The sequence below is a fragment of the Muscardinus avellanarius genome (assembly GCF_963383645.1).
Source record: "Muscardinus avellanarius genome assembly, chromosome: 21".
NCBI classification, from domain to species: Eukaryota; Metazoa; Chordata; class Mammalia; order Rodentia; family Gliridae; genus Muscardinus; species Muscardinus avellanarius.
The window spans coordinates 9,192,840-9,206,251 of record NC_137807.1 but is presented as its reverse complement, the minus strand read 5'-3'; the positions used below and the strand labels follow the sequence as shown (position 1 = coordinate 9,206,251).

At 51.6% G+C, this 13,412-nt stretch overlaps 1 protein-coding gene across 2 annotated transcripts; it reads left to right on the top strand.

The window, feature by feature from the left end:
* Nucleotides 1–283: 283 nt before the first annotated feature.
* TBX3 (T-box transcription factor 3) lies at nucleotides 284–11,454 on the top strand (the record flags this gene model as incomplete). 2 transcript variants are annotated; one of them, XM_080717899.1, is made up of 8 exons in its annotated part: nucleotides 284–672; nucleotides 2,310–2,577; nucleotides 3,529–3,588; nucleotides 3,849–3,995; nucleotides 5,923–5,999; nucleotides 7,505–7,662; nucleotides 8,967–9,640; nucleotides 10,993–11,454. In XM_080717899.1, the coding sequence occupies 8 exons, from the start codon at nucleotides 284–286 to the stop codon at nucleotides 11,452–11,454; spliced, it is 2,235 nt and encodes a 744-aa protein (XP_080574025.1). The 2 variants fall into 2 exon arrangements, with proteins under 2 accessions (XP_080574025.1, XP_080574026.1); XM_080717900.1 differs by lacking the exon at nucleotides 3,529–3,588.
* Between the last annotated feature and the right edge of the window lie 1,958 nt (nucleotides 11,455–13,412).

The following is a 13,412-nucleotide window of genomic DNA, read 5'->3' as shown; positions in this document are numbered from 1 at the left end:
GGCGCCGAGGAGCAGCCGCCCCAGCGACTATGTCCGCAGCCCGGTCGCCTCGTCCTCTTTAAAGGCGGCATTCCCCTCCCCGAAAGAAAACTTCCTCCATTCCTTTGAAGAGCTTTAGTCGCGATTTCTTCCTTTCCTGCCTTTAAAAAAAAATTTTTTTTTTTTTGCCTTTAAAAAGAAAACAAAAAACTATGCGCTGCTGTTGAAAGAAAGAAAAAAAAAAAAACATAGACAAAGCGAAAAAGCGAGACTGCAGCTGCGGACTTGTCCCCGCCCGGAGTGGATGAGACTCTCCATGAGAGATCCGGTCATTCCTGGGACGAGCATGGCGTACCATCCCTTTCTACCTCACCGGGCACCGGACTTCGCCATGAGCGCGGTGCTGGGTCACCAGCCGCCCTTCTTCCCCGCGCTGACGCTACCTCCCAACGGGGCCGCCGCGCTGTCGCTGCCCGGCGCGCTGGCCAAGCCCATCATGGATCAGTTGGTGGGCGCCGCCGAGACCGCCATCCCTTTCTCGTCCCTGGGGCCCCAGGCGCATCTGAGACCCCTGAAGACCCTGGAGCCCGAGGAAGAGGTGGAGGACGACCCCAAGGTGCACCTGGAGGCCAAGGACCTGTGGGATCAATTCCACAAGCGGGGCACCGAGATGGTCATTACCAAGTCGGGAAGGTAAGCCGGCGCCCTCCCCCAGGCAGCAGAGGTTTCCCCCTTCCTTTATCTCTCTGCGCCCAGAGCCGACGCCTGCCGGTTGTTACGGCTTGGACGAAAACTTTGCTCTTAGGAAAATGTGCAGGGAGGTTCCTCGGCCCTGCCTGCCCCAGGGCCGGGAAATTTCAGCTTACCTGGGCGTCCCCCGGGTCTGTCTTACTGAGAAATGTATCCCGGGCTCCTTACTGATAGAATGTTTACCTGACTAGATACAATGTTTCAATAGAATGTTTGCAAACCTGTAGGAAGCCGACTAGCCGCTGGCTTATGTAGGAAGTTCGGTTTTCACGCCTTTCTTTCTTTGTTGATGTTTTTATCTGTTACATTTTGCCCTCCTGGAGAGCGCCTGAAAGCCCCTTTCTTTTGTGTGCAGAGGGGAGGCCTATAAGGTCTCAGTTTCACCCCGTCTTCTGCCCTTCAGGCTAGGGAGCTTGTACCTCACAGCCAGGCTCGGAGAGAAATGGGAGGACCGAAGGTTGGGTTTATTTACCCAGGCCACTTGGCGTCTGTAACCCGAGGGAGAGTTCAGCAGGCAACTTTGGATAATTAAGATTATGTTTGCAGACCTCAGGAGCCGGGCAGGATATCCATTCAATACACTGCTTTTGTGTGTGTGTGCACGCCCGCGCACGGCCACGAATGTTGTTATAAATCACATTTTACAAGACCGTCTCCAGGTCTTTGACGGAACCGAACCTCCACGAGGAGGTTCTAGGGCCATCTTTTTGAAAGCCCTGATTTTTCTTTAAGCATTGGAACCTATCAGGACATCCAGTTGCAAGGATATAGTAAATCAAACTTCCCTCTTGCTTTCTCTAGTTTTGGGTCTCCTTCCAAGCTAAACGAGGGCAAAGTTTAGCATAAACTCCTCCTCAAAGCCACTAGACATCTAAGAAGTCTTCGGGGCTAAGTGTTTCCTTTTAAGTCAAAAGTACACACTGTCAACAATTTGTGTGTGTGTGAAATTAAGCAGAAATTTGGTGGCTTGCTCTTGGAGTTTGGGAGTGGGCTAAGGAATGGGGTGGGGGTGGTGGGAATATGGCTAAGAACTCAATGCCCAAGATGGTCTACCAGGCCCCGGGAGTGAACCCTAATTTGCACGGTTCGTTCTGAGTACTCTATGAAGCCCAGTACAACTTGACATTTTATTTCCTTGATAAGTTGAACATTCTTTCTTCGATGAGTGGTGGAAAACTCTAGCTAGAACCCTGCACTGAAGTCCTCACAACTAAATGCACACAGGGAAAAAAGACGTAGACAAGGATTTCTCTGTACAGAGGGCAATCTCCACAGTCATACAGTGGTGATTTTCTTTTAAAAAAAAATAATCAAACAAACGTAGAGAGATGCCCGTCCGTAATTCATTTGTTTCGGATCTTGAGATTATTTAAATATACAGAAATCGAGCCGATGGAATACTTCCTAAGCAGAAGAAACCCCTCTGGCACCCTGCTCTCCCTTACTCTGAAAAATATAAGCTCGTCAGTCACAGTCGAAAGTTTTGAAGTGTGTTTAAATACTTAAATATTTAAATAGGAAGCCCGAATCAAGATTCCGAGCGATTTCTTTTTCTCTTCTTTCCACTTCTCCTCTTATAGGCGAATGTTCCCCCCGTTTAAAGTGAGATGTTCCGGGCTGGATAAAAAGGCCAAGTATATTTTACTGATGGACATTATAGCCGCTGATGACTGTAGATATAAATTTCACAACTCTCGGTGGATGGTGGCCGGCAAGGCTGACCCCGAAATGCCAAAGAGAATGTACATTCACCCCGACAGCCCGGCCACCGGGGAGCAGTGGATGTCCAAGGTCGTCACGTTCCACAAGCTGAAACTTACCAACAATATTTCAGACAAGCATGGATTTGTAAGTGTCTTTGCGCACTTCTGTAAAAAAATTTTTTTTCTGTCTAAAGCAATATTTCTTCGTTCCTTATAAGTTCCCGAGTCTTCACTGGGACACCTCCTTTGCTCCCAGAGGTCACTAAAGCCTAGCAATCAATTGTTACCGAGCCGGAGGGAGGATTCTGGGGTGTTTCTGCGTACTAGGAGGCCTGCCGATCTAACAGCCTGTGGGAAAGAGGGAACGTCCCGGCCCGGCTGTGGGCTTTAGCGATTCCAGGGGCCGCGTAGATATTTTTATTTGATAGCGACGTTTCAAAACCAATCACTGAGGGTGAAATCAATTTCAGAGAGATGTTTTCGGGAAGGATTTGTTTTGTCCTCAAACATTGCGTTTCTCTTTTGAAGCCAGCCATGTTATTTCTTGGGAGAGAGTTCACGTTTCTAAACTTGGACTAGGTTGGCTCCAGGGGGTTGAATACTTTTTTTTTGGGGGGGGCGACATTGTTTTCTTTTACTTAAAAGTGAATTGAGCTAAGGTGAATGTCAGGTTTATTAGGAAGGAGGCTTAGATCTTCAGTACAATAGGTGTGTGTGTGTACGTGTGTTGGGAGTCTATATGTGGGTTCGGGGAGAGGGTACTTAGAAACTTCTAAAAGACTTGGGTTGCTTGTAAAAGTCAGCCCGGGCGACCTTTTGCCTGTTCCACCGCCCCTCCCCAACATTTCAATAAAATAAACAAAGTGATAAGCGAGGAATAAGCAGAAAGATTAGGCCCAGGAAGATGTGAAGGGCGCGGATATCTTCCTCGGGCAGGAATTGCGTTTAAAGCCCTTGATTTGATTAGGGCATAAATATTCCTCTCTGGAGTTCAGCCTTTCAGGGTTTTAAGTGGATTGGGCTCCTCAATTAGTGGGCACTTAAAGTACTGAATCATTTTGTAAATTAAAATGCATGTTTTTCTCTATCTTTTAAGACATTGGCCTTCCCAAGCGATCACGCAACCTGGCAGGGGAATTATAGTTTTGGGACTCAGGTAGGCTAGGGTTCGAGGTACGGGACAAACCTTTTAGATGGTGAGGGTGGGCGGGACCCTCTGGAAACCGAGGAGCGATTTGGATTCTGCAGAAGGTCTGTGGAGCAAAAAGTACCCCGATTGTGCTCAGAGGAGGTGGGCTGGTCCTCTGGCGGAGGTGGGGAAAGATGTCAGCCTGGCCTGGCAGGGGTCCTAAGATCCCATCTTGTCCTGCGGAACCCCTCTTTTTAAAAATAGGTCTCTCTTTTCTGCTCCTGCAGACCATACTGAACTCCATGCATAAATACCAGCCCCGGTTTCATATCGTCAGAGCCAATGACATCCTGAAGCTTCCGTACAGCACATTTCGAACATACTTGTTCCCCGAGACCGAATTCATCGCTGTTACCGCATACCAGAACGATAAGGTAACCCAAGGGGCTGCTTTTCTTGGGCACCTTGATGCTTCTCCCCCACCCTTCGATGTTGCTTTCGATGGGGTGAGGATGGGAATGGAGGAGAGGGAGTCGTGCCCATTTCCTTCTGTGATTTGATCTTCCGTGTTGGTGTTGCGTTTGGGAGAAAGAGGCCCAAGCAAGTCCTCAGAGCTAGGGGATTCTGCCCCAGGTACGGAGCCGGTGCTCAGCTGAAACAAGGCTAAGCTGATTTTAGTCAACTAGAAAGAAGCTCCTAGAACCACAGTGGCCTGGCCTCGGGACCACATTCGACCCCACCCTTTACCACCCCCCCATACACGGGGGTGGGGGGGCTCGCGTCTTTATTTCAAGGCTCTTCCTCTTCCCCTTTAAAAAGAAGGATCCAGAAATCAGGTTTGAAAGGGACCCGGGAAACATGGAAGGCAGAGCCATTTGGGATGCTGGGAGGAGATTCTTGGGGGAGGCCAGCTTTTCTCCTCTAGCCAGAAATCCTGAGTAGCTGGTCTGGTTTTTATTACCTTTTATGCTGCTGTGTTTTTATGGTGTGTGTGTGTGTGTGTGTGTGTGTGTGTGTGTGTGTGTGTAAAAACCCTACCCTGATCCGAGGGTCCCACTGATGAAGACTTTTAATTTGAGGTAGCGAAAGTCAGGGCTTCATTTTTGGAAGTTTTTGTCCCTTGGGCCAGAGACTGGGGACTGGGAACCTTCCCCAAGGGGCAGTGCTGGTTTCTCCAGTTCTGGGGGTCTGAAGGTCACGGGTGCCGCAGTAATGTGGACAGGGTGGGTGGGGGGTGTCTGAGGACTCTGTGTTCTTGAACTCCTGAGTCTTAGGCCTCAGGACACCTGGTGACATCCTGCATTTCAAACTCTGTCACTGTGTGTGTGTGTGTGTGTGTGTGTGCACGCGCGCGCGCGCACGCGTGCCCTGGATGGATGTGCTCAGCCTGGGGCTGAGAGCATTACCTATTCATGCCTGTTGTCTGCAGAAGCCTAGCATCCCGAAACTTATTTCAAGGACAAAAATCCAACCGAGGGGGGCTCCTTTCCCTCTGAGTGTGCATAACCCCCCCCCCCCAATACCAGCAAAGTAAGAGGTCTAGAAGCAAAGGATCATTCCTCCTAGCTGCTTCTTGGGCTTCTTCCAGGCCTGGAACCCTGTGGAAACAAAGTTGTTAGTATAATAATAAAATGTAGCAATTTTATCAGACAAAGAGGCGGGGGGGGGGGGCTTCTCCACCTAATGGCAAAGCAGAGCCTAGAAATGAGAACAAATATTTCCAGTGGTCAAGGGGCCTTTTTAGATCTCTAATTGCCAACAGTGTGATTTCTCAAACCACCACCACCACCACCCAGTCCCAGCAGAAAACCCCCAAACAACCAAACAACCAACAAATAAAACAACAAAACTCACCCCGGGACAGGGTAGAGGAACTCCATAAATCATTTTATGAAACTCAGGGAAAAAGTTGCAGTGCGTGGTGTGCGTGTGTGCGCGTGCATGTGTGTGTGTGTGTGTGTGTGTGTGTGTGTGTGTGTGTGTGTGTGTGCAGGCAGCGGAGTAGACCTCAACATATTTTATGATTAATTGCACTGCATTAAAAAAAAGTCAAAACGAAAGCATAATTTTTTAAGATCCCCAGGTTGTCCGTCTTGACAATGTCAAAGATGTTTCCATGTCTAAGCCCAAGCCGTCCAAAGGAAAAATGTCTTGGGCACCTTCAGCCTGGGAATCCTGGGTTTCCCTCCTGTGGGATGTAGGGGTTTCTCTACCCACCCCCTTCCTGTTTCACCTGGTGGACCCCCGCGTGACCTCCCTTGACCTTCAGCCTCTCAGGAGACTGCCCGATTGGGGGAAGCCCCCCACGACATTCTAGACAGTGAGACCAACCTCTCTGCCCTGCTTCTGCTCCTTTTCTAGATAACCCAGTTAAAAATAGACAACAACCCGTTCGCAAAAGGTTTTCGGGACACTGGAAATGGCAGGAGGGAAAAAAGGTGAGTTTAAGGATAATTATTTGTTTCTTGGGGGCGATTTAGGGGGAAAATGCTTTTCTAGGGTTGAATGAACATTACAGTGTTATATGTGGGGCGGGTGGGAAATACTGGATGACCCCCACCCTTTGTCCATGTACATAGAGAACTGCTACATACATGTACGCTTTTAGGAAATGAAATAGGCTATACCATAGTTATCTCTGGAAGCAAACTGTCAGGGATAACAGATAATTGTACATGTGTGTATATATATGGGTACCTCTTGACTGCTAATAATGTAGCAGGTCCCAGGAAAGGACCAACCAAGCCATTCACAAAACGCTTTGGAATTTTTCCAGTCTCTTCTTCCAAATACCATCAAGACAGAGCTGGGGCCTCTTGAGAAATCTATGGCTCCCTTCCTCCTTCATGGGCACAAGAATCATTCGGCCTTAAAAGTAGACAGCTGGGAACTATATGGAAATAGGTCTTCCAGCTCCATCCCAGGTTTCAAAGATTTTTTTTTTCTTTTCAAAACCAGAAAAATTACCCCCCCCCCCCAATTTTTAATCTGTCCCCTTGGGGGCAAGCCTTAAAAAATAACTGCTAACATCTAAATACATTTTCACTCCAATTAATGTGTTGGCAAAATGATTCCAGTACAGTGAACCGTGAACTGGCCACTTCCCCCCAGCCTTAGCAACCGGCCAGGAGCAGGGAATCCAGGCACAGATTACTATGTTCCCTGGGTCTGGACACTGGGTTCCCTCCCTTCACGAGGCCAACAGTTTGGCTCTCTGGCTACCTCTAGCCTGGCTCTTCATGGGGTGTGTGTGTGTGTGTGTGTGTGTGTGTGTGTTACTAGGGGCTGAAACCAGGGGGGCATTCTACCTCTGAGCTACACCCCCCAAGCCCTTTTTATCTTTCCTTTTGAAACAGGGTCTTGCTAGGTGGTTGAGAGTCTTACTACCTTCTGAGGCTGGCCTGGAACCTGCAATCTTCCTGTCTCAGCCTCCCAAGTCCTATGATTACCAACTTGCCCCACCACGCCCAGATTCCTATCCTCCTGTTTTAAAATAAAGGTTCAGAGCCCAGGCAACTGTTCATCTCTACCAAAACCTTGTTCTTGGATAAATGCAACCAAAGTCTTTACCCCCACGGCCCCAGTTGGGGCCACAGTCTCCATCCCAGTTAGAGGGTCAAGAAAGGTGCAGCCGGGCCTGGGGAGCACGCTTGTCATCCCAGCATTCAGGAGGCTGAGACCGGAGGATCACAGTTCGAGGCCAGACTCAGCTACTTAGTGAGGCCCTTTGCAACTCAGTGAGAACCTGTTTCAAAATAAAGACTAAAATATAGGGCTGGGGGGTGTAGCTCAGAGGTAGAATGTCCCTGGGTTCTATCCCCAGTATGGCCAAAAAAACAAAACAGTACTGGGGTCTCAGTATGCACGCACGCGCACACACACACACACACACAAGACAGGCAATGTCACACTTTGTAACGCTGAGTGTGGTCTTCTGCCCCAGAAAACAGCTCACCCTGCAGTCCATGCGGGTATTTGAGGAGAGACACAAGAAGGAGACCGGCACCTCCGATGAGTCCTCCAGCGAGCAGGCGGCCTTCAGCTGCTTTGCGCAGGCCTCCTCGCCAGCGGTGTCCACCGTAGGGACGTCGAACCTCAAAGGTGAGCCTGCCGCCCGCACTGCAGGTCACCCCAGCCTGGCACAGTTGGGGACCAAAGACGCTGTCCAGGAGACTCGCCCCCTAGAAGCAGTAGGTCCTGGTGGACACCCGTGAGTGGGAGTCAAAGTTCCACAAGGTAGCAGGTGTCTCCCCCCTGTACACACCAACGTCGTCCACAGAGCTCAGAATGCCTTCCCCAACCCTTATCTGGCTTGGTGTGTTGTGTGCGCAGTGCAGGACCTACGATGGCACGTGCCCCTGCCCCTCCCCCCTCCCTTTCTCTCCCCGAGCCTCAGTTTACCTCTTTTCCCTTTCCACTCTCTTCTCCAACCAAGATGTCTTCAGCTGCTGAGTGTAGGTTGTACCAGGGGCAGCTGGGGTGCAGGCAAAGGTCACTTTGACACCTGGGACGGGAAAGGGGGGCTTCAGAAACCTCCAGCTGGGGGCGGCGGTGGAGCTCGGGGTCCGCTGTGGGGTGGGAGAGATGTTTCAAACCCTCAGGTTTCTGTGTTTCAAGAGTGAGCACTGTTTATTTGGAAAGATATGCATTCTCTCTCTCTCTCTCTCTCTCTCTCTCTCTCTCTCTCTCTCTCTCAACAGAAAGAAACCTGTTTCTAAATGAAATAAAATGGAAGCCCTTTATATGTCTTTGGTCCATTTACACTTTACACATAAAATAGGACCCCCCCTTTTTTTTCCTGGTAGGGCACCCACAGAGGGTGGGGTCAGAAGAAAACAAAAAGAATGCCCCATTGTGTGGCCCCCTCGCTGCTTGGAGCCTGGTTGGGGGAGGGGTCTTTGCATCTCCCCTTCCCAGTCCAGCTGTGGGGTTCTCTCTCCCCAACAGGAGTTCCCCCCACAAAGTGAATCCTCAAATTTGTGGAAGGTCTCCATCTCCTTTATCCACAAAACCAAGATTCGCGTAGGTCCTTGGAGAGCCTGCCAGCAAGGCATCCTTAAGATCACTTTTTAAAATTATTTTTAAAAAATTAATTTGCAATTGAAAGAAAAAGGTCTGACTCCCCCAGTAGGAACCCGCCGGGTGCATGTTGGTAGTAAAATTCATTATAATGAGAGTTGTGGGTTTGGGGGGAGCCAGGGTTGAGTTGGATTGAATGACTTTTTAGTCGCGATTAGATAGCCATTTTGCAGATGGGGAGACTGAGACCCAGGGGAGGTGAAGGTGCTCGTCCCAGCCAATAAGCGGCTGAGCTGGGGGGTTTGGGGGACTTGGGCCTGCGCTGGTCTGTGCAGTGTGCGGCTAACGCCCTTCTGCCTGGCTCCATTTTTCTCCTCCCGGGCTAGATCTGTGTCCCAGCGAGGCCGAGAGTGACACCGAGGCCGAAAGCAAGGAGGACCACGGCCCCGAGGCCTGCGACACGGCCAAGATCTCCACCACCACCCTGGAGGAGGCGGGCCGCGACCGGGACAAGGGCAGCCCGGCCGTCAAGGCACACCTCTTCACGGCAGAGCCCGGCGGCCGGCCCCGGGACAGCGGGCGGCTGGACAAGGCGTCCCCGGACTCGCGGCACAGCCCGGCCACCATCTCATCCAGCACCCGCGGCCTCGGCCCCGACGATCGCCGCAGCCCGGGCCGCGAGGGCGCAGCCAAGACCGAGGAGGCGCGCGCGCTGGCCGGCAAGGAGGCCTTCGCGCCCCTCAGCGTGCAGACCGAGGCGGCCGCACACCTGGCCCAGGGCCCCCTGCCCGGCCTGGGCTTTGCCCCCGGCCTGGCCGGCCAGCAGTTCTTCAATGGGCACCCGCTCTTCCTGCATCCCGGCCAATTCGCCATGGGCGGTGCCTTCTCCAGCATGGCGGCGGGCATGGGGCCCCTGCTGGCCACCGTGTCCGGCGCCTCCACCGGCGTCTCGGGCCTGGATTCCTCTGCCATGGCCTCTGCGGCCGCCGCGCAGGGACTGTCCGGGGCCTCGGCGGCCACTCTCCCCTTCCACCTCCAGCAGCACGTCCTGGCCTCGCAGGTATGCGCCCCGCCCCTCCCCACCTCCTCTTCACCCCAGGCCCTCGTCCATCCCCCCCTCCTGGCCCCAGGCCTTAAAGAATAGCCACCCAGAATAGCCAGAGTCGCCTATTGTGATTTTAATCGACCCATTACCCCGTGCAAGGTTTATCTGAGTCATTATGACCTTGCCCCACCCTCAGCAAAGCCCTTGAAAAAGGGCATCCTCGAGTCTGGGGCCCACAGAGTAGCTGTGGAAACCACCCTGCTGGGGCAGGCTGTCTGCTAGGTACCGGGTTCATTCTGACTCAGTTTATCTGATTCCCTTTCCCCAGGTCCCCAGTGCAGATGGAGGGGTGAGGTCCAGAGAGGCTGAGTAACTCGTCCTGGGTCACACAGCTGCATCCTGGGCTGGGCCAGGCTGTCCTATTTGGGGCCCTTTCTCAAAGTCTTAAAAATTTTACCTTCAGAAGCTGGAATGTCCCTTTGAAGAGTCTCATAGTCAGCCCCCCACAAACCCCCGGGAATTGGACAAGAGGGGGACCGAGGGCTGGGGAAGGGGGTGACTTCTAGGTGACCTTCCAGCCTTAGCTCCCATTTTAAACCTCTTCTTCCCCCTATCCCCAAGCAGGCCAGCCGGACCCCTGAAGGGTTAATGGTGTGAGCATTCCTGGGTGCTGTCAGGAGAGGCTGGGGGCCGCTGTTCAGACAGCTGGGCTGGGTGCGGGTGGTCAGGAAAGGACTCCCCAGAGCAGGTTGCGGGGTTTCTGCCAGGCTCTCTCTTTTCTTTGGTCTCCCCTCTTGGAGGCTGGAGACCAGATCGGCTCCCCTTCTCTGGGGGGAGTGAGCTGAGAAAGGGGCGACTCCTGGCCTGGCTGGCTCCAGTTTCTCCTGGAGACCCGCACAGGTGGCTGGTGACAGGTGGGCGAAGGCCGGCCCTGGCCGACGACGCCCATGGCCCCTTCAAGCCCAGGGTCCAGACCGTTCGACCCTGCCTTTTAAATTCTGCCACCAAGTAGCCGCGTGAATGAATCCTGGAGGCCTGCCTCAGTTTCCCCCATCATGTCAGGCTTCGTGGGTGGGCGGAGGAATCTAGAGTCCCGTGTAGCAGGTGCAGGGGAGCCTGCTGGGCACATTTCTGAGCCTTCTGGGCTGGTGTTTGCCGTGGATTCTCCACCCAGCCCGTCCTCAATCGCATGGAATGGCATGCCCTTTCTAGATGCAGGGACGTAGGGATCTCTGCCCAGGGTGTCGCTGCCCCCAAAAGAAAAGAGACCAAGGGTTTGATCAGGAGGCAGCCTGCAGAGGGAGGGAAGGGCTGGCTCCTCCCCACGGCCCTGCGAGTGACCTGACCCATTTCTCTTCCCTCCCCAGGGCCTAGCCATGTCTCCCTTCGGAAGCCTCTTTCCTTACCCCTATACCTACATGGCCGCGGCGGCCGCGGCCTCCTCCGCAGCGGCCTCCAGCTCCGTGCACCGGCACCCGTTCCTCAGCCTGAACAGCATGCGTCCCCGCCTCCGCTACAGCCCCTACTCCATCCCGGTGCCCGTCCCCGACAGCAGCAGCCTGCTGGCCACGGCGCTGCCCGCGATGGCGCCGGCCGCGGGGCCCCTGGACGGCAAGGCTGCCGCCCTGGCCTCCAGCCCGGCCTCCATGGCCGTGGACTCGGGCTCAGAACTGAACAGCCGCTCCTCCACGCTGTCCTCCGGCTCCGTGTCCCTGTCGCCCAAACTCTGCCCAGAGAAAGAGGCGGCCACCAGCGAACTCCAGAGTATCCAGCGACTGGTCAGCGGCTTGGAAGCCAAGCCCGACAGGTCCCGCAGCTCGTCTCCCTGAGCCCTTCCCCAGAGAGCCTCTTCGTTCTGGTCAAGTCTGCAGTGCACTTTGTTTGACGTAAAATAAACCAGGGGCCAGCCTCGGGGCTGCTGCCCTCTTTGCCGCTGTGTCTGGGAAGGGCCGCCGGACTCTCCCCAGAGAATGTATTAGAGACGGGCCCTGCATCTTGCTGTGGTTTCTAGATCCGGGATCTGGCTCGGATTGGGGGAGCTCAGAAACCACCGGTTGCATTGAGCGATATAGGGTGTGAGTTCAAACCTTCAATGGAGAGCCGTGGCCCCCCCAACCCAAGGCTGGGGCTTGAAATTCACCGCAGAAGGAAAAGGGGAGCCCAGCAGGGTGAGGGAGGTATCCACAGGCATCTCTCTGGATGTGGATTTTCAGATATATATATATTTTTTCCCCTTCATGTGTCAAGTGGAAGTGAATTAAAAAAATTAAAAAAAAAAAAACAGGACAAGTGAATACCTTGACATTCTGTCTGTGATGATTGAGAACTTTTCCCAGTGACTTGCGCGTGTCTGTTCTCTATGAATTTTACCCAGCAGCGCTGTTTGGGGGTAGGAGACCCTGGGTCATTCTTATTTAGCCTGTATTAAGGAAATTATATCATTTTAATATTGTGATGTTTTAAGAGCCGCTGTAGGTTCTCTTCCTGCATGTCCCACAGCCGTGTATTTGTGGGTTTCTTTTCTGTTTTTTTTTTTTAATTTTGAATGCTTGCTTTTAGAGACAACATCATAACCCCATCCCTAATCCTCTCAATCTTGTGCCCCCCCCCAAGTCTTGGTAGCCCCAAGAAAAACTGTATGTGTGTGGAAAGGGGGGCTTACAGAAAAGGGGGGTGGGAAAAACAAGCTGAATTTATTTTATCTAGCTCTGTAGCAAGATTCATGGACCCTCTTGGCAGTTTGCTCTGTCCTGTATATGCAATAACAGGGTTTAAAAATAATAAAGAAGCAAGAGTGTTAGACAAAGTATTTATGTAATTATTTGATAACTCTTGTAAATAGGTAGAATATGAATGCTCGAAAATCGAAACTTTTAATTTATTGACTTTGTACATAGCTCTGTGTAAATAGGACGGCGACGGTCAGGTTTTTCTTTTCTTTTTTTTTTTTCCTTCTTTTTTCTTGTTTTTCTCTGAGTCGGTGTATTTCCAGGTCATAGGATTAGCGCTCACACTAGAAAGGAGACTTTCTGCATTGACGCCTACAGACTTTCAAGACACTTGTCTTCTGCAAAATTATTATTTTTTCTTTACCGTTCAAGAGTGGAGGAAAGTGCGGTTCTCTATTTTAGCCTAGATTGGGACGGGGTTAGCAATTCCCGGTTTCATTTTAAATCCCTTCGAGTACAGCACAGCACCCTGAGCCGTTCTGAGATTGCTGGGGTGGGGGAGAGGCTGAGGAGGTTTGACTTCCTGATTTTTCCTTCACACTTGTGTTTGCCAGTCTCTGATCTCTTCCAAACGCAGTGGAATTTATTACTGTTATCAATCTTAATGGCGTTTTGAATTGGTGGGTGTAGAGAAATATTCACAGCTTAAAAGTCAGGTGCTGAGAGATGGTTTTAAAGACACGAGGGGAAAAATAATCCATGAAGGTCTATTTTGTGTTATAGTTGTTGATGACTTCTTTGGTTTTCTGTATTTCCCCCTCTTTAAAACATCGCTGAAAATTCAATAAATTTTTATTGAAATGTCTTTGGGCCTTGTGTTAAGTGCTATTTTTTTTTTTTTTTTTTTTGAGAACTAACTTGTGGAGGTAGAGACGACCAGAAAGGATCCGGTCTCTTCTCAGGCTACTAGCTCTTGCCCTTCGCCTTTAAATAACTTTTTAAGACCGCCCCCAGCGAACCAATATGAGATGTCACTCAAGTTACAAAAGCTAAAAACAAAAGTCCCTTACTCCGGCGCAGGGAGCCTGGCCGCTGCAATCTGAAAATACTTTTCCTCT